Genomic DNA, 16,849 nt, shown 5'->3' on the forward strand with positions numbered 1-16,849 from the left:
CTGATGCTCGCCCCCTAAGCCCCACTGGCCCTGGTGCTCGCCCCCCAGCCCCGCTGTTTGCCCCCCCAGCCCCGGTACTCGCCCCCCCAGCCCCACTGCTTGCCCCCCCAAGCCCTGATGCTCGCCCCCTAAGCCCCACTGTTTGTCCCCCCAGCCCCGGTACTCACTCCCCCAAGCCCACTGCTCACCCCTCAGCCCCGGTGCTCGCCCCCCCAGCCCCGGTGCTTAGCCCCCAGGCCTGGTGCTCACCCCCCAAGCCCCACTCTTTGCCCCCCCGCCCCTGCTGCTCGCCCCTCCAGCCCCGCTGCTGGCCCCCCCCCCCAGCCCCAGCACAGCACCACGGCCTAGAGAAATACCAACTTTAATACCGCCCGCCGGTTCCTTTGGTTATAGCGGGGCCGGGGCAGGGCTGCGCTTTGGCTTCGGGGAACGAGGTGCATGCGGCAGGGCCCGGCCACCCCCCCCTCCCCAGCCCCCCGGGGAGGGTGCCTGGGAAGGGGCTCGGGGCTGTCGCCCCCCGCCTGGCTGCATTGCATAAGAGTGTGGGACCTGCGGGGTCAAGGCACAGTTAACACGTAAAGTGATCGGGTACATTCGGTGCGCGGCCGCCCGGCCTTGTGCTTGGGGAGCGCAGGGCCCAGCCCTGGGGAGGCCCCCGGCCGGACCCCCCCTGGGGCTGGCGGGACGAGGGGCCGGGGCCCATGCCCCCCGTGGGTGAGCACGAGGGCGGCCGCGGTTGCACCACGCTGCGGCGATACCGCCCGGGGCCAGGCTTTGGTTCGAGCTGAGCTGCTGTGCAAAGGCTGGAGCTGGGGGGAGGCAGGGGCTTTGGCAACGACAGCCCCCCGCCCTGCAGGCAGCTCCCACCACGCTGCCCCCGCGGCCGCCAGCTCCACGTGGCGGACGGGGCCGGGGCCGTCCCCATCCCCAGGCAGTCCGAGCCCAGTCCCGGGCAGGGCACCCGGCTGCGAGTCCAAGCACTCCCCCCTGGGGCAGGGAGCAGGGCCGGGGGGGGGCCCACGCACCAGGGCCCCCGGGCGCTCACAGTCTCCTTTCCACAGGCTGCTGCAGGCACATCTCGCTGCCAGCCGAGATGATGGGCAGGTGATTGTCCATGTGGTAGCTGATGAGGTGGCTGACGCTCTCGAAGCGATGATCTTTTGTCCGCACCTGCGGGGAGCGGCGCTCAGAAAACCGCAGCTGCCCCCAGGAGGACAAAGCCACGAGCCCCCCGTGCGTTGCTGTGCCCGCTCCATCCCCCAAATCCAGCCCCAAGGTGCCCCCCCCCGAGGGGCAGCGGGAAGCCCAACGCCCTGGGGGCTCCCGTAAATCGCAGGGGGTGCGGGACCCCCGGGGCTTTGGGGTTGCAGGGACTCACCACTCCTTCGGGATCGACGAGCAGCAGGTGCTTGGGCTGCCCGCCCTGCAAGCCAGTCAGCACGTACTGGCCCGGGGTGGTGGTGCTCTCCCGCACCAGGAAGTCTCCGTTCACCTTCAGCAGCTTCTCGGCCTCCTTGCGGTTCATCTTCCCGTGGTACCAGGGCTCCCGGCGCAGCTGCTCCTCCATGGAGGCCACCACCTGGGCCGGCGGCAGGCTCACCGGCACGGCGGGGGGGACGCGCAGGGCATCCTCAAAGGGCTCTGCGGGGAAAGGAGCGGGGCCATCGCTCGCCTCGCACCCAGAGCAGACCCCAACAGCCCGGGCACGACCGCGGCTGCCATCCCATTTGGGGGGTTGGACCCGGCGATCTCTCGAGGTCCCTTCCAGCCCCTACAATTCCGATCCCACTCACTCATGTCGAAAAGGTCCCGCTGGGCGCTGCCGTTGGCCGTCGCGGGGGCGCCAGCAGCTGACGCCTGGCGCGCCTTGTCCACGTTCTGCACGTTCACGTAGGACGGGTCATCAAACAGGTCCGTGCGGCCGGACGCGCCTGCTGCAGCCGGGTATTTCTCTCTCCCTGCTGCAAAGAGCACAAAAAGTCAGCGGGGCTCCAGCCTGCCTTGGCCCCAGCACCAGCGCTCGATGCTGGAGCAGTTCGGGGTGCAGGAGAGCAGGACGGGGACAGCCACGTCCCCCGCATTACCCTGGGCAGGAGCGTGCTGCTTCCGGGGGTCGTACTCCCCACCAGACGTCTGGCCGATGGGCTGCAGAGAGAGGCACACGGTGAGCGAGCCCAGGGGGTCCCAACATGCCCCCAGTCCCCACCCCAGGCTGCGAGAGGTGCTGGAGACGCACGCCGCGGACTCTGTGCTGGAATAACCCCGAGCGAGCAGCCCACAGCTCCACCGGGGTCCCCACGTCTCCCTCGTAATGCGGAATCTCCCCCCGAACACCCCGCGGAGACGTGCCCCAGGCCTTACCAGAGTGGCCCCCAGGTGGTTGGGGGTCTGCGCAGCCCCCTCCCGCAGCCGCATGTCCACGACCCCCCCGATGGGAGGCTCCTTGCCGGGGAAGTCGTTGTAGTACTGGTGGTCTGGGGCTGGTTCCTCCTCCTCCTCATCCCAGGCAGAGCCGTCGAACCCCGCCATCCTGGGGGGGGCACGGCGCAGCTCAGCAGCCAACAGCAGCCAGGGAAGCATCCCTGCGCCGCCACCGAGAGATGTGACACCTCCCTTCCTACCTGTCGTGGGGCGTCACCAGCTTCGGGGGGTTCTTCAGGTACTGCTTGAAGCGCAGCTCGAAGGCCTGCCCGATGGTGCTGATCACATCCTGCGCCAAGCCTTCAGGGCACTCCAGGATATGGCAGGCTGGGAAGGGAACAGTGGAGCGGGGGCGTGGAACCTCAGCGTTAAGTCCTCCACCCCTTGAACCCACCCTGTGCACCCCAGAGCTTCCCTGCGGGGGTCCCAGTCCCTCCCTGCGGGGGTCCCAGTCCCCCCCGGCCCCACCGAGCTGCACCCAAACACCCACAAAATGGGGCTCTGGCCTCTGGGGCACCCGGCAGCGGTCTCACCTCTCTGGTTGACGGGATCTTTGGCAACGTAGGCGACATACTCAGCGGTGTCCTGCGGGAGAGACGGAGCTGGTGAGACAGGGCTGCCGGGGACCACGGTGCCCTGAGACTTTAGGGACAGGGCAGCGGAGCCCTGTCCCGTGCCAGGGGTCAGGACCCAGCACAGATGGGGGGCCGCCGTACTCACCGGGTCTCCGCCAGAAGCGAAGGAGATGGACTGCATGTGATGGTTGGCAATGATCTGCAAGGCACACGGGTCGTTGGCTGCGGCTCCTCGGCGCCCAGCCTCAGCTGGCGCCTCCTGCCTGCCACGTTCCCCCTGGGGCTGGGGCTCACGAGCTCGGGGGGCCCTGATTATGAGCCACAGGCCACCAGAGGAGAGCCAAGACACCCCCGGAGCTACCAAAAGCCAGGTCAAGGCCAGAAGCCTGGCTCCAGGCTGGCTGGAGATCCTGCAGAGTATCGCTCAGATCTCTTTGCCCCCAGCAACGGGTGAGCCAGGCCCTTCGGACCAGGAGGAGCTGGGCACTCAGCAAGGCCCTACACCCACCGAGGTGTCCCTGTGGAGGCTGGGGACATCCCCTGCCCCCCAGCAGGGCCCGGAGGGGACACGACGACCCCTGCCCGTTTGAAGCCAGCCGCCCGGCCCCTGGCCCCTTCCTGCTCTCACCTGCTTGCAGTCGGAGGCCATGAGGTTGAGGCTGCTGGTGGAGATGGTCAGGGTGATGGGCATGCCGGCGAACTTCAGGTTGCTCTTCCCCAGGATGGAGTTCAGGGAGCGGCCGCAGGGCTGGGGGCAGGCGGCAGCGTTAGGAACGGGGCTCCTGGGCCCGGAGCCTCGTCCCCCAGCAGGGGCGGCCAGCTCGCCCTCCCCACAGGGGCGACGAGAGCCCCGGGTGCCCGGCCCAGCACCGGCGGCTGGGCTGAGGTCCAGCCCTCGGCCACAGGCAGCCCGAGCCCGCCGGCAGCTCTCCTGGCCCAGCCTCACCTTCCTCCTCCTCACGGCTCCCTTGGCACCGGGCACAGCCTCGCACACCAGGCCGATCGCCTCCCTGCGGGGAGCGCAGCGGGATGTCAGTCTGGGCCCGGGGGCCCCCCACTTCGTCCCCCCACCCACCCCAGCACAGGGACGAGGTGGCGGCGGGGCGGCTCTGCGCTCACCGCCACGTCCGCAGGGTGGAGGACGAGGGAATCAGCGCAGGAGGGACGGGGTTAAGCGAGGAACACAGAAAGGGAAGCCCTCGGGCAGCGCAGACTGGCTCCCGGACAAGGCTGGGGCAGGGGAAGAGCTCGGTTAATATTTGATGGGGTCGCAGGAGCGCTTCCTGCCTGGCCAAGCCCATTGACAGGCGCATCGATCCGCCGGGCAGCTGCCTCCACGGCTGCAGACAGCCTGGCCACCACCTACGGACCCACCCCGGGGCAGCCCCAAGCCCCCCCCCCCAGCCCAGCAGAGCCCCCCCGGCCCAGCAGAGCCCCCCGCGCGGACGCAGGGCTCACCTGGTGACCTGGGTCCTGGTGTTGAAATCCAAAGCCCTCATGGACTGGAGGACTTCCACGCAGCCCATGTACTGGCAGGGGACAGCGGGGTCAGCCCAGAACGCCCCGAGCTTCGCCCCCCACGCGGCCCACGAGCAGGGAGGGGAACGGGGACGGGTCCCCGCGCCACCCGCCACGCGGGGGCGACCCCCGCAGGACACCCGCCGCCCACCTCCCGCCCGCGAGCAGCGCGCCGGGAGCTCCCCGAAAGCCCGCCGTGCCCCTTCGTGCCCCGCAGCCCGGCCCCGGCACTCACCCTGACGTGGTAGGAGACCCCCGGGCCCATGACCTTGTCGTCCGGGTGCAGCCAGCCGCGCGTGGGCTTATTGACAAAGCTGCCGTGGCGGGTCCATTCATCACCGCCCAGCTGGCCGCCTTCCACCCGCGTCTTCTTCCCGCAGCTCAGCTTGTTCATATCCTGGGAACAGACAGCGACAGGTCCCGCTGAATCGGGGCCGCCGGCTCCTCCCGGTGCCGGTGCGAGCGTCCCGGCCGGGCCGGGCTCCCCCGGGCTCCCGGGCTCCTTGAGGCTGGCAGCCGAGGAGCCCCGCAGGCTGAGCAGGTTGGCGGGGTTCGAGAGCTTCAGGTTGGCCATTTTGGGGAAGAAGGAGCAGAGGGTGGTGGGGCTGTCCTCCGACTCGGACGAGAGCTCCCCGAGAGGCAGCATGGGGCTGAGGGAGGAGGACGACAGGGAGCCAGGCAGCGACCGCGTGCCCGCGAGGGACTCCACGGGGGAGGCCGGGGCCCCCCCGCCGCCCGCCGCCTCCTCCAGGGAGGAGACGGACTCATTCCGCAGGTGGCTGTATTTGCTCTTCTGCAGGAGATCCATTCCGGAGAGAGGCGAGAAGGGCTGGCAGGCGCCCACCCCGCGCGGCACGGCTCACAGAGGCCCCATCGGCCGTCCGAGCGCCTACAGCCGCCGCGAAGCCGCCCCCGAGCGCAAGCCTCGGCCGAGCCCTCGCCAGCCCGGCATGGCTCGCGGGGAGAGCCGGCCCCGACGCGCCGCGGGGGCTGCCCAGCTCCACGCCGCCGCAGCCGATCGATGGCAATCGGCGTCAGCGAGGACGCACGGATCCGGCCAGATGGAGAGCGACCCCTGCTCCCGGAGTGGCGGGGAGGAAACGGGGCTGCGGCTACGCCCCGGGGCCGGGCGCCGTGCCGAACGGCCGGAGCGGGGGCTCAGCGCGCTCGGCCCCCAGCCTGGAGGTCCTCAAGCCCCGCAGCCCCGCGCTGCTCCCGAACCGGGCTGCCCACGACTCCCATTGTCTTCGGTCGAGGCCCGATCCGGCCCCCTCTGCCCCGCGGACAGGTCCCAAACCGCTGCCCCTCCGCCCCCGGCGGCTCGCTCTGCCCCTGCGCTCCCCCCCAAGCAGTCGCCAGCAGCTAAGAGGAAATCAAAAGCATGAATATTTAAAGCCCTGAGACAAGGCAGCCACAGAGCGCATCCAAGCCCAGCCCAGCCCTGCTCCAAGCCCCGGCCAGGAGCGAACAAGGTCCTTCTGTGGTGGCCAGCGCTATGCAACCCACGTGCCGGCGGCAGGCAGCTGCCGTTGGCTCCCCGGGCTTTGCAGGGGGGAGCGCCGCCCGAGGACGGGGGGGCCGCGATGCCAGGACGCCTCCGGTGCTCGCTGGGGCCGCGGGGACGTCCAGTCCTTCGGCAGCACGGCTCCGGGCGCAGACCTTGCCCGGAGGAAGAGGAGGATGGCCGGGAGCAGGAATACAGGTGGGCTGCCTGGGGGTGGGCGCCGAGCCCCCAGGGAGAGGCCGGGCTCAGCGCGAGCCCCCGGCTGCAGCGCGGGGCTGGCGGGAGCTGCCGATGGCCGCTGCTCCCCGCATCGCGGCCGGCGCCGAGCAGCTGCTCCTCCCGGAGGAAAACGGGGCTGCCGGTAAGCTGCCGGTAAGCGGCAGGGCCGTGCTGACTCACGGGGAGCGGAGCGGGCTGTGCCCGCGCTGGGGCTGCAAGCGGGCTGGGGTGGCAGCGCAGGAGGGGCTCCCGGAGAGGGGTGGGGACCCAGCGAGTATCTGGAGCAGAAAAATCAAGGTCACAGGCGGAGCTAGCGGGAGCTGGGGAAAAGCAAGAGCGTGCCGGCGGCGCCGGGGCAAAGCTCACCCCCTTTCCGCGGCGGGGAGGCCGGGCGAAGCCCCCGTTTTCTGGTGGGGGCCGCTGGGTCTGCCCCGCTCCCGCTTCACCCCCACCTGATGCAGACCAGCAGGCGAACGGGGCCGGGAGGAGCCGGGAGCAACCCAACCACGCCACACGCGTCCACGCTCATCTCCGCGGCCTCGCCCTCCCCACGGGGCCACAGCTGCCCTTTCCACCCCTCGGGGATGCAGCAGGGGCTTTCGGGCCCCTCCGACCCGCCGCCGGGCGCCTGCTCCCCGCCACCACGCGGGCCGGGACGTTCCCAGGTGCCACTTGCTTTGCAAAACCCAACGCTGAGCCAAATTCGGCCGAACCCAGCCCAAGGGAAGGGCTCTCCCGGCTCGGACCCAGCATGGCACCGGCGGCCTCGCGCCCCGCTTCCCGAACCCTGGCGCGCCGCCACGCAGCCGGGGAAACGGAGGCCGGGCCGGAGCTGGCAATATCCTCCTGCGCAGGGCGCCCCGCCGCCGGCGCGTCCCGCGGCCCGCTCCCCGCTCCGAGCCCCCCACCTCGGCCGCTGCCGGTCCCGCGGGAGCCCGTGCCCAGCCGTCCCACGGCGCGCTTCGTCCCCGCCTGGGGCCCCGCAGCCGCTCAGCGCCGTGACCTTCCCATGGCCGGCAGCGCGGCCGCTCCAAAGAAAGGCAGGAAGCCCAGGGCCGGGGAGCCAGGAAGCAGGGACCCGCCAGTCCCGCCGGGGGGAGCGGGGCTGGGCGGCGTTGAAGGGGCTCGGGGGGCCTGCGAGGAGCCGGGCGGCTCAGGGACGCGGGGCTGGGCGTCCCACCCAGCACGGCAGCCCCTGCGTTAAGCCCCGAGGGAAGCGCAGAGGGGCTGGGGTCTCCTGGAGCCGGCTGGGGAGGGGACCCCAAGAGGCCAGGCAGGCGGCAGGGCTGGGAGCGGCCGCGGCCCGCCGCTCAGACGGGGCTCTGCTTTTAGAAAACGGAATCGTTGCTGATTTTATCAGGACCTCCGGCATCGAGGCCGAGGCCAGATAGCGCACGTGATCCCAACTGGCACTGGCTGGCCATGAGACATATCGCTGCTGCCAGCCCTCGCAGACAAACACCTCGTCTGCAACGGCTCCGCGGGCCCAAGGAGGCAGAGACCCCCCCCAGGGGCCGCAGAGACCCCCCCAAGGGGCCGCGGAGCGCTGAAGGCAGACCGAGATGTGCGCAGCCCCACGAACAGCTCCTGCCCCTGCAGCGGAGGACGCGGGGAGCCGCCAGAACCACCGCCCCCGAGGAGCTGGCGGGGACACGTCCCGGCCGAGCCGCTCCTCGTGCCCGGGAAGCGAGGGGACGCGCCGGCTCGGCCAGACCCCGCGTGCTGCTGTGTGCTTGGGGACCTCACGCACGGCGCGCAGCAGGACGAGAAGCAGAGAAGGGTCGCAGCCTCCAAACCGGGACCGAGCCCGCCGCCCCGAGCAAAGCCCGAGCCCGTATTTTCCCCAGGCGCCGAGCGGCGCGGCTCCGCTCGGGGCCCCGCCGCTGGGCCAGCGCCCGACATCCTCCCAGGAAACGCAAACCGGGAGCTGAGTCAGAGAGCTGGAACACGCGCGGGGTTTGGCAAGGAATCGCGGCGAGGCGCACGCAGCCGCGCGCGCAGACACAGGCCGCCCGCCGCCGCACGTACGCACCTCAGCGGCGCAGGGCGGGCCGGAGACCCCCTCGGTCCGAAAGCAGCGGCGGTGGAGCCCTCCCCGTCCCCCGTCCTCCTGCAGCACGGGGCGAGAGCAAAGAGAAAAGGCTGACCGCCAGCCTACGGCTGCGTTTTCCCCCCCAGATATCGCTCCAACGTCACGCGGCGGCGACGCGGCCCTCCTCTCTGCCGTCCCCGCGGCCTCCTGGGGACGGGGGAAGGCCGGCGGGGGCCCGGCGGGGAGGGAGAGGAGGCAGGGCCCGCCACCGAAGCCACCTAGCCCTCCACCGAAGCCCCGAGCGCCGGCCGGCCTTACCACGTACTCCATCGGCGGCGGAGGGCAGGGAACGGAAAGGCAGAGCCCCTCTCGTCTGGCCGTCCCACCTGCGGTTCGGGGACAAACAGGGAGTTAGCCGGCCCAGCCCCGGGCCGCGTGAGGTGGCCCCGCCGCCGAGAGGCAGCCCCTGCTCCTTGGAATCGCCGCGTCCCGAGCTGGAAGGGACCCGCGGGGGTCAGCGAGTCCGGCTCCTCGCTGGCCGCAGGCGGATGGGGCTGCGACGCTGCCGAGGCGTGGGGCAGGGACCTGCGAGGCGTCCTCCTTCCCGACGGCCCCGTCCCGGGACACCACCGGGATGCCCCGGGGGGGGGGCACGAGGCCGAGCTGGGCACGGACCGGGCTCCGTTCAGACCTTGCCCATCAGTAAAAGGAGCTGGGAGCCGCACAGGGCAGCTCCCCAAACCAAAAGCGCCCTGTTTTCGGTGGCTCTGTGCCGTGAGACGAGCGCCGGAGCTGATCCCTAAGACCCTGAAGCTGCCAGGTCCCCAAAAAAGCACCAAGAGGGCCGCAAGGAGGGGGAGCGAGCAGGGCCCCCCCGCTCCTGCCCACGTCCCCCCCTCCCCCAGGGCTGCGGCCCCGGGAGCGAGCGGAACGGGAGCCGGTGTTCGGAAGGAGCAGAGGAAAGGGGCCACGGGCAGCGCGGGGAGCCGGGGAACGGGGGGGGGGGGGAGGGGGGGGGGGGGAAGCGGGAGCGGCACCGAGAGCCCCGGGCCAGGGCGGAGCAGGGCAGCGCTTCCCGGATTTACTTCCTCGAAGCCATCGCGCCCTTATCTGGGGCCGGCCAAGGCAGCGCGATAAGCGGGGCCGCCCGGCGGGCACGGCACCCGGGCAGGGCGCAGCCGCCCCCGCGGGGCCGCCGGTAACGGCACCGCCTCCCGAGGCCCCTTCGTGCCGCGGGGGTAACGGCAGCGACGGGAGGGCCCCAGAGGGAAGGAACGGGGCTCAGACAGCGGCGGCGAGAAACGGCCCTAAAACCGGCACCGGGAGCACCGGGCCGCCCAGGGAGGCCACCCCGGTGCCCCGCCGTGCCCGCACGCCCCCCAAAAAGTTGCGAGGGGGCACGGCCGCGGCCGCCCCGGTCCCAGCCCCGGGGGAACGGCGGCGCCTCGTGAGCCACGGGGGCCTCTGGGGTTTACCGGGTTACCTTCCACACCCAGAACCGAGTGATTTTAACCCAAAACAGGAAGGCGCGGGGTCACGAAGGCCTTCGGGGGCAAGCGTCCACCAGGCCCACACCGGACCCGTCCCCCAAGTCCCCCCAAAGCCCCGGGGCTGAGCCAGGCCGGGGGCACGGCGGTGGGACACGGGGGGGCCTCGGGGCCCAGTGTCGCCGGTTTGGGGCCAGGAGCGAGCCCCCCGCGGGTCCCTGCAGCGCTGCCCGTGCCGGTGACACACGGCCCTCGACCTGCCCGCAGCACCGGGGGCCCGGGACACGCGGGAGGGGTGCGGAGGCGACCGGCGGGGCCGTCCCCAGCCCCCCCACGCCGCCGTAGTAACACCGGACGGTCCCCACCGGGCGTGCAGTGGCACCGGGGAGGGGCACCCGGGCCCGCTGCTCGCTCCCCGCGGCCCGCCGAGGCGGAACCGGCGCGGGTGGGGCAGAACCGGAGAGAACGGCACCGGGACCGGCACCAGGAACGGCCGCACTCCCCCGCGGGGCACAGCCCGGTGGCGGCCGGCGGGCGGCCGGAGGGCGGCTGGCGGGCGGCAGGGGGCGGGGCCCCCCCCCCAGACTCAAGGCCCCGCCCGGTGCCCCCGGGGCCTGCCCGCCCCGGGAGCCCTCCCGCGGCCTGCGCGGCCACCGGGGGCCCTCCACGGCCCGGTCCCGCGGGCTGCGCTCACCGGGGCACCATGGGTCTCGCGCGGGTCTCGCGCCGGCCTCCTCCGCTCCCGGCAGCCGCGGCGCCCGCACCGAGCGCCCCTCCCGCCCCGCCCCCCGCCGCCCCGCCACTCACTTCCGGCCCCCGCCCCTCCGGCACGGCCTCGCCGCGCCCCCGTCACGTGACGCGCCCGCGCGCGCGCGTTCTCTCTCCCCCGGGGGCCCGCGGGCGGGCCCGGAGCCGCGCGGAAGGGGGGGGGGAGGAGGGGCGGGGCGTCCCGCGTCGCAGCCAATCGGCTGCCGCGCCGCGCGGCCCGCCCCGGCGGCGCCGCCCAATGGGAGCGCGGGGCGGCGGCGTTTGAAAGCGGCCCCCGGGGTTGGGGGGGGGAGGGGAGCCAACGGCCCGGCGGGGCGCTGAGGAGAGGAGAGGGGCGCGGCGGGGGCTGCCGGGAAGGGGGCGGACCGCGGGCCGGCGGGCGGCATGGCGCACAAGCAGATCTACTACTCGGACAAGTACGACGACGAGGAGTTCGAGTACCGGTGAGCGGCGGCGGGCCGGTAACCGGGGGTGGGGAGGGGAGGGGGCGGGGCACGTAACGGCTCCCGGTAACGCCTCCCCCTGGGGGAGAGGGGGCCCGGGAGGGGGGAGACTGAGAGGGAGGGAGGGGAGGGGCGGGGCGGAAGGGGGGCGGCGGGGGAGCACCGGGACGGGACGGGGCGATGGGGGGGGGAGGGGGGAGCCCCGGTTGGGAGGGCCGGGAAGGGGCGGGGGGCGGCGGGGGAGCACCGGGAGGGAGGGGGGGACGGGGGGCGGTGGGGGAGCTCCGGGAGAGGCAGACGGGATGGGGCCGGGGGCGGCGGGGGAGCCCCGGGGGCGGCGGAGGGGCCCCGGAGGGGGGGGGGAGGGGGACGGGGAGGGGGGGAGCCCCGGAGGTAGGGGAGGGATGGGGGAGGGGAGGGATGGGGCGGCGGGGGAGCCCCGGGGAAGGTGGGGGAGCCCCGGGAGCGGGGGGGAGCACCGGAGAAGGTGGAGGGGGGGACCGGAGGGGAGCCCCGGCGGTGGGGGGACACCGGGGAGGGGGCCCCGGGGGTAGGGGGGAGACGAGGAGGGGAGGTTCAGAGCGGCAGGGGAGCCCCGGGGGCGGCAGAGGAGCCCCAGAGGGACGGGAGGGGACCGGGGGGAGCCCCGGGGACGGCCGTGCCCCCCGCCGTCCCGGTGTGAGCCCCCCCCGTGGGCGCCGCAGGCACGTGATGCTGCCCAAGGACATCGCCAAGCTGGTGCCCAAGACCCACCTCATGTCCGAGTCGGAGTGGCGCAACCTGGGCGTGCAGCAGAGCCAGGGCTGGGTGCACTACATGATCCACGAGCCAGGTAAGGCCCGCGGGGGCCGTCCCGGGGGGCTGCGCGCCCTTGGGCCGGCCGCGCCGCTCACCGCTGTCCCCGCAGAGCCGCACATCCTCCTCTTCCGACGGCCGCTGCCCAAGAAGCCGGAGAAGTGAGCGGCGCCGCCGCCGGCCGGGCCACCCAAGCACCTTCCTGCTCCTCTCCCGCACCCCCGGCCCCCAGGAGCCCCCCCCAACGCGCCCGCCCGGCGGCCCCGTGCCCACCCCCCACCCCCCCCCGCGGGGTCTCGCCCTGCCCGGCCGGGGCCGAGCCGCTGGGTGCCCGTGACCCACGGTGCCGTCGGGGCACCCGCGGCGGCTCGGCCCCGTGCCGCGGGGCTGGGGCTCTCCAAAGCTTCAATAAAAGGACGTTCGGGAGCTGCCGTGTGCTGTCGGTGTACCGGGGGGGTGGACGGGGGGGTCCCGGTACCGGGAGCATCCCAGCAGGGGGCTGCCGGTGGGTCCCCGGTGCCCCGGGGGGGGCTTCCCGGTGGGGCATTGCCCTTCCCTGGGGGGCTGGGGGGGAGGGGTGGGGGCTCCTGGGGCCCGGTTGGGGGCAACGGGAGGGAGGAGGGGGCGGGGGGGGACCCGGTGACCGGGGGAGGCGGGGGAGGGGCACGCGCCGCCGGGCCGGGCGGGCTCAAGTCCGGGGGGAGGGCGGGGGGGATCGGCCCCCCCCGCCCCGCAGCCATGGTTCCGTCTCCGCTCGTCCAATCGGAGCTCGCAGCGCCCCTTGACGTACACCGCCGCCGGCCAATCAGAGCGGGGGGCGGCTGCGCGGCCTTTCCCGGTGCACCGGGGCCGGGCCCATGCGGGCGGCGGCGGCGGCGGGGGGGGCGCGGCTGGGGGCGCTGCTGCGGGCCCGGCGGGACGCGGCCTGCCGAGCCATGGCCGGGCCGCGCCCCGCCGCCACCGCCGGGATCATCGTCATCGGGGACGAGATCCTCAAGGTGCGGCCGGGAGCCGGGGCGGGACCGGGCACCGGGGGGGAACGGGAACCTGGGGGGGGGGCCGCTCCCGGTGTACCGGGCACGCTCCTAGTGTTCGGGTCATGTTCCCGGTGTACCGAGTGCGTTCCCGGTGTAAGGGGCACGTTCCCGGTGTAACAGGCACGCTCCCGGTGTACCGGGTGTGCTCCCGGTGTAACGGGCATGTTCCCAGTGTAACGAGCGTGCTCCCGGTGTAAGGGTCTTGTTCCTGGTGTACAGGGCATGCACCCAGTGTACCGGGCGCACTCCCGGTGTAATGGACGTGTTCTTGGTGTGACGGGCGCGCTCCCGGTTTACCGGGCGCATTCCCGGTGTAACGGGCGTGCCCCCGCAGGGCCACACGCAGGACACGAACTCCTTCTTCATGTGCCGGCGGCTGCGCGCCCTGGGCGTGCGCGTGGCCCGCGTCTCAGTGGTGCCCGACGAGGTGGAGGCCATCGCAGGTGAGGTGGCCGCCTTCGCCGCCCGCTTCACCTTCGTGCTCACCTCGGGCGGCGTCGGCCCCACGCACGACGACGTCACCTTCGAGGCCGTGGCCAAGGCGTTCGGCGAGCGCGTGGTCCCGCACCCGGAGCTGGCGGCGCTGGTGCACGACGTCTTCGGCGAGACGGCCGCGCGGCGCCCGGCCATGAAGCTGGCGCGTGTCCCCGAGTCCTCACGCCTCCACTACGGCACCGACCGGCGCACCAGCGGCGCCTTCAAGTACCCGCTGGTCAGCGTGCGCAACGTCTACATCTTCCCCGGCATCCCCGCGCTGATGGAGCGCGCCCTGGACGGCCTGAGCCACCTGTTCCGCAGCGAGCAGACCCACTTCCACTCGCGGGCCGTCTACGTGGCGGCCGACGAGGTGCTCATCGCGCCCGTGCTGGACCAGGCCAACGCCGCCTTCCGGGGCCGCGTGAGCCTGGGCTCCTACCCGGACTGGGCCAGCAACTACTACCGCGTGAAGCTGACGCTGGACTCGGAGTCGGAGCAGCACCTGGAGGAAGCGCACCGCTTCCTGATGGAGAAGCTGCCGCCGGGCGTAGTGGTGCCGCTGGTGGTGGACCCCGTGTCGCCGGCGGCCACCGAGGTGTACGGCCTGGCGGAGTCAGGTACCTCGTGTACAGGCCCTCGTGCTGCTCCCGCACGGCCCCCGTAGCCCGGGCAGGCCCCGAGGGGCCGGGGCAGCGGGAAGGGCGGCCCGGGAGCAGAACTGGCTGCGGGCTGTGCAGGGCCGTCCCGTCCCGTCCCCTTCCTGGGCCGGGGGATCGGCACCGTTAGTCTCCCAGCCCCAGGGTGCTGTGTCTGGGGACGAAATGAGCCCCCAGGAGGGAGCTGGGCCCTGGGGCTGAGCCGAGGCGGCGTGGCCCTGGGCAGGCAGCAGTGCCTGCAGGCACCGAGTGTCCCCTCCCAGCAGGCTCGGCCCTGGGACAGAAGGTGGCAGCAGCACTGCGGACCATCGAGGAGGCTTTGGACCGCTACAGCCTGGCCCAGCTCTGCGTCGGCTTCAACGGGGGCAAGGACTGCACGGCCTTGCTGCACCTTGTCCATGCTGCCCTGGAGAGGTACCCAGCTGCGGGGCTGCCCCGGCACAGCCTGGGGCAGGGTCACGGGGGTCCCCCAGCCCGCGGCCGGGGATCCGGGGCTCTCCTCTGCCCTCGGCTGGGGCAGTGAGCGGATCGCTGGGGCCCGCCTTGTGGGGACTGCGGGGCTGCCCTGCCTCGAGTCTCCATCCGCTGGGGCCCATCAGTGACAGGTCTCTCCCCAGGCGGTACCCGGAGAGGCAGGAGAAGCTGCAGGTGCTCTACATCCGCACCGTGTCCCCCTTCCCTGAACTGGAGCAGTTCATCCAGGCGACTGTCCAGAGGTACGGGATGGAGAGGGGCCGGTCCCTGGGGCAGGGGACAGGCGGCGCCTCCCACAGCCCGGCTGGCAGCTGCCCGTCCTGCCCACCAGGTACAAGATCCAGCTGTGCACCGTGGAGGGCTCCATCCGGGAGGCCCTGGTGGCCCTGAAGGAGCAGCAGCCGCAGCTGGAGGCTGTCCTGATGGGCACGCGGCGGACGGACCCCTACTCGCGCACCCTGACGCCCATGTGCATGACGGACCCCGACTGGCCCCAGTACATGCGGGTGAACCCCTTGCTGGTGCGTGGCCTCAGCTGCCTCTGCCTGCGCGGGGGACAGGGGCAGGGCCGGTTGAAGCGATGGGGAGGGAGCAGCATTAATCCGTCCTTATCCCTGGGGGCTTTTCTCCCCAGTTTCCCCTCTCCCCTTGGCATCTCCCGCCCTGCTGCCTGGCCGTGGGCCCCTTTCACTGCAGCCTGGTGCCGGCAGGCAGGGCATGTTCCTGCCTGGTGGCTTTTGTCACATTTGGGGACGTGCCGGGAGGGACGGGCGCGCTCTGGGGCTGCGGGCAGGGGGCTGTGGATTCCCACAGGGGCCGGCTGCCCCCTGTGTGCTCCGGGCCGGGGTGAGCTGGCTTCCCTGGGGATGAAGGGGCTGCCCGCACCAGCCTGCAGCGATCCCTGCGCCATTCTGCCCACAGGACTGGACGTACAGGGACATCTGGGAGTTCCTGCGCAAGCTCTTCGTCCCCTACTGCATCCTCTACGACAAGGGGTGAGTGCTGGGAGCTGCCCTCCCTGCTTGGCACTGCGGTGCCCCTCCAGAGGACAGAGCGTCGGGCGGCGCTCCTGGGGCCGCTCGCAGCCACATCGGCCCTTCGCAGCTACACGTCCCTGGGGAGCATGGCCAACACGACGAAGAACCCGGCGCTGCGCTACACCGACGCCCGGGGCCGCGAGAGCTACCGGCCCGCTTACGAGCTGGAAAACGAGGAGGACGAGCGCACGTCCCGGCAGTGAGAGCCCGTGGGCTGTGCTCGGGGGAAGCTGCGCCGAGACCGCCGCCTGCGGGGTCTCCGGCGGGTGTCCCTGGCCCCGCCGGGGACAGCGCTGAATAAACCTGCTGAGTGCCGGCGCTGAATAAAGCTGCTGTGCTCAGCCTGTGCTCCACGTCTCGTGCGGCCTTGGCTCTGCTGGTCCCCCCAGGCCCTGCGGGGCTCCAGCGGGAGCGCGAAGCGGGCTGAGGCCGGCTCTGCCCGAACAAAAGGGTCCCCGGGCAGTGCCCCCTCCCCGTGCACGTCACTGCGGCGGCTTTTGAAGCGCAGAGAATGGAGCAGGTTCCAGCGCTTGCCCTGGGGGCCCTCGTGGCCACGCAGCTGCCCCCCCGCCGTCACCCACCATTCACTGCGGATCCCGCGGCCATGCCTCTCCTGCGCACCGCAGCGGCACGGATGCCGGGCGCCCCGAGGCGAGCAGTGCGGGCGGCGGCACTGCCGGCACCCAACGGCGATTCCCTGGGGCTGCGCCTCGGCTCCTGGCTGCTGCGGGTGCTGCAGGAGTGCGCCTACCTCCTGCTGTGCAGCTGGTGCATCCGGGAGCTGCTGGACTAGGGCACGGGACCCCCGCGCCCCGGTGAGTGCCCGGCTCTGCCCGTTGGACTGGGGGAGCCCTGCTCCGGGTCGGGTGCGGGGGCCCGGACGCGGTGCTTGAGGGGGGCGATGGGGTGGGGGGATGTGGCCCTGGTGGTCCCCGGGGGTGGGGAAGGGTTTGGGTGTCCGGCTGTGGTGCTCGGGTGGTGGTGATAGGGTGCGGGGCCCCAGCTTTGATGCCGGAGGGGGTGATGGGGTGGGAGGTCCCAGCCATGGTGCCCCCCAGGGCTTCTCACCCCTCTTTGCCTCTCTCCCTTCCCCAGGACTTTTTGTGGCTCTGTGATGGCTCTGCCCTGCCCTGCCCTGCCCAGCCCGCAGCTGATGGACCCCCAGCACCAGGACCTGGTCCAGCCCATGGCCCCCTCGCCACCCAGACCCCAATAAACCTGAGCAGCGTGTGACTGGCTGCGTGTGCTTGGGAAGGGGTCCTCCCACTTGTACCCCCAAAACTTCCACCCTCTGCGCCCAGCTAGGACCCGTGCGACATCCCTGCCTGGACCCACTGCCCCCACCGGAGGGTCCCCAGCCCCCCTGGTGCAGGGGGCCGTGGCCCCGCTGCCCCCTCTGCTGGGTT

General features: G+C 72.9%; 3 protein-coding genes and 1 long non-coding RNA gene across 12 annotated transcripts; 3 read left to right on the forward strand and 1 right to left on the reverse strand.

Annotated features, from left to right (window-relative positions):
* Positions 1 to 345: 345 nt before the first annotated feature.
* Positions 346 to 10,654, reverse strand: SHC1 (SHC adaptor protein 1). Of its 6 annotated transcripts, XM_080570332.1 has the most exons (15): positions 10,451 to 10,569; positions 8,588 to 8,655; positions 8,270 to 8,347; positions 4,750 to 4,911; positions 4,455 to 4,525; positions 3,943 to 4,006; positions 3,625 to 3,744; positions 3,142 to 3,195; positions 2,955 to 3,006; positions 2,622 to 2,748; positions 2,362 to 2,530; positions 2,085 to 2,145; positions 1,794 to 1,961; positions 1,379 to 1,641; positions 346 to 1,170 (listed from the first exon to the last, which is right to left on the reverse strand). In XM_080570332.1, exons 2-15 carry the CDS (start codon positions 8,597 to 8,599, stop codon positions 1,042 to 1,044), a joined length of 1,530 nt encoding a protein of 509 aa, XP_080426458.1. In that variant the 5' UTR covers positions 8,600 to 8,655; positions 10,451 to 10,569; the 3' UTR covers positions 346 to 1,041. The 6 variants fall into 6 exon arrangements, with proteins under 6 accessions (XP_080426458.1, XP_080426459.1, XP_080426462.1 ...); XM_080570333.1 differs by lacking the exon at positions 8,270 to 8,347; XM_080570336.1 differs by lacking the exons at positions 8,270 to 8,347; positions 8,588 to 8,655 and having other exon boundaries at positions 10,564 to 10,654.
* Positions 6,021 to 9,016, forward strand: LOC308183851. 2 transcript variants are annotated; one of them, XR_013942514.1, is made up of 2 exons: positions 6,021 to 6,390; positions 7,570 to 9,016. It is a non-coding gene; the product is annotated as an uncharacterized lncRNA (long non-coding RNA). The 2 variants fall into 2 exon arrangements; XR_013942515.1 differs by having other exon boundaries at positions 7,598 to 9,016.
* Positions 10,655 to 10,794: 140 nt separating the features above from the next.
* CKS1B (CDC28 protein kinase regulatory subunit 1B) lies at positions 10,795 to 12,188 on the forward strand. 2 transcript variants are annotated; one of them, XM_080570338.1, is made up of 3 exons: positions 10,804 to 10,967; positions 11,672 to 11,799; positions 11,875 to 12,188. In XM_080570338.1, exons 1-3 carry the CDS (start codon positions 10,909 to 10,911, stop codon positions 11,925 to 11,927), a joined length of 240 nt encoding a protein of 79 aa, XP_080426464.1. In that variant the 5' UTR covers positions 10,804 to 10,908; the 3' UTR covers positions 11,928 to 12,188. The 2 variants fall into 2 exon arrangements, with proteins under 2 accessions (XP_080426463.1, XP_080426464.1); XM_080570337.1 differs by having other exon boundaries at positions 10,795 to 10,967; positions 11,672 to 12,188.
* A 403-nt stretch (positions 12,189 to 12,591) lies between these two features.
* On the forward strand, positions 12,592 to 15,784 carry FLAD1 (flavin adenine dinucleotide synthetase 1). Of its 2 annotated transcripts, none has more exons than XM_080570347.1 (7): positions 12,592 to 12,760; positions 13,134 to 13,893; positions 14,196 to 14,346; positions 14,550 to 14,648; positions 14,738 to 14,927; positions 15,328 to 15,401; positions 15,511 to 15,784. In XM_080570347.1, exons 1-7 carry the CDS (start codon positions 12,620 to 12,622, stop codon positions 15,644 to 15,646), a joined length of 1,551 nt encoding a protein of 516 aa, XP_080426473.1. In that variant the 5' UTR covers positions 12,592 to 12,619; the 3' UTR covers positions 15,647 to 15,784. The 2 variants fall into 2 exon arrangements, with proteins under 2 accessions (XP_080426473.1, XP_080426474.1); XM_080570348.1 differs by having other exon boundaries at positions 12,594 to 12,760; positions 14,199 to 14,346.
* Positions 15,785 to 16,849: the final 1,065 nt, after the last annotated feature.

This window comes from Anser brachyrhynchus (genome assembly GCF_964034855.1).
Source record: "Anser brachyrhynchus genome assembly, chromosome: 28".
NCBI lineage: Eukaryota > Metazoa > Chordata > Aves > Anseriformes > Anatidae > Anser > Anser brachyrhynchus.

What these genes read in the sequence shown, in the direction of transcription:
- SHC1 (XM_080570331.1), bottom strand. Translation starts at nt 5,322, where the DNA reads ATGGATCTCCTGCAGAAGAGCAAATACAGCCACCTGCGGAATGAGTCC. An exon ending in GAGCCGTGAGGAGGAGGAAG is followed by an intron (nt 3,745 to 3,942) that starts GTGAGGCTGGGC and finishes GCCTGCCCCCAG; the next exon opens with CCCTGCGGCCGCTCCCTGAA. An exon ending in GCGGGACCTTTTCGACATGA is followed by an intron (nt 1,642 to 1,793) that starts GTGAGTGGGATC and finishes CTTTCCCCGCAG; the next exon opens with AGCCCTTTGAGGATGCCCTG.
- CKS1B (XM_080570337.1), top strand. Translation starts at nt 10,909, where the DNA reads ATGGCGCACAAGCAGATCTACTACTCGGACAAGTACGACGACGAGGAG. An exon ending in GACGAGGAGTTCGAGTACCG is followed by an intron (nt 10,968 to 11,671) that starts GTGAGCGGCGGC and finishes TGGGCGCCGCAG; the next exon opens with GCACGTGATGCTGCCCAAGG.
- FLAD1 (XM_080570347.1), top strand. Translation starts at nt 12,620, where the DNA reads ATGCGGGCGGCGGCGGCGGCGGGGGGGGCGCGGCTGGGGGCGCTGCTG. An exon ending in ATCCAGGCGACTGTCCAGAG is followed by an intron (nt 14,649 to 14,737) that starts GTACGGGATGGA and finishes CCTGCCCACCAG; the next exon opens with GTACAAGATCCAGCTGTGCA. An exon ending in TGCATCCTCTACGACAAGGG is followed by an intron (nt 15,402 to 15,510) that starts GTGAGTGCTGGG and finishes GGCCCTTCGCAG; the next exon opens with CTACACGTCCCTGGGGAGCA.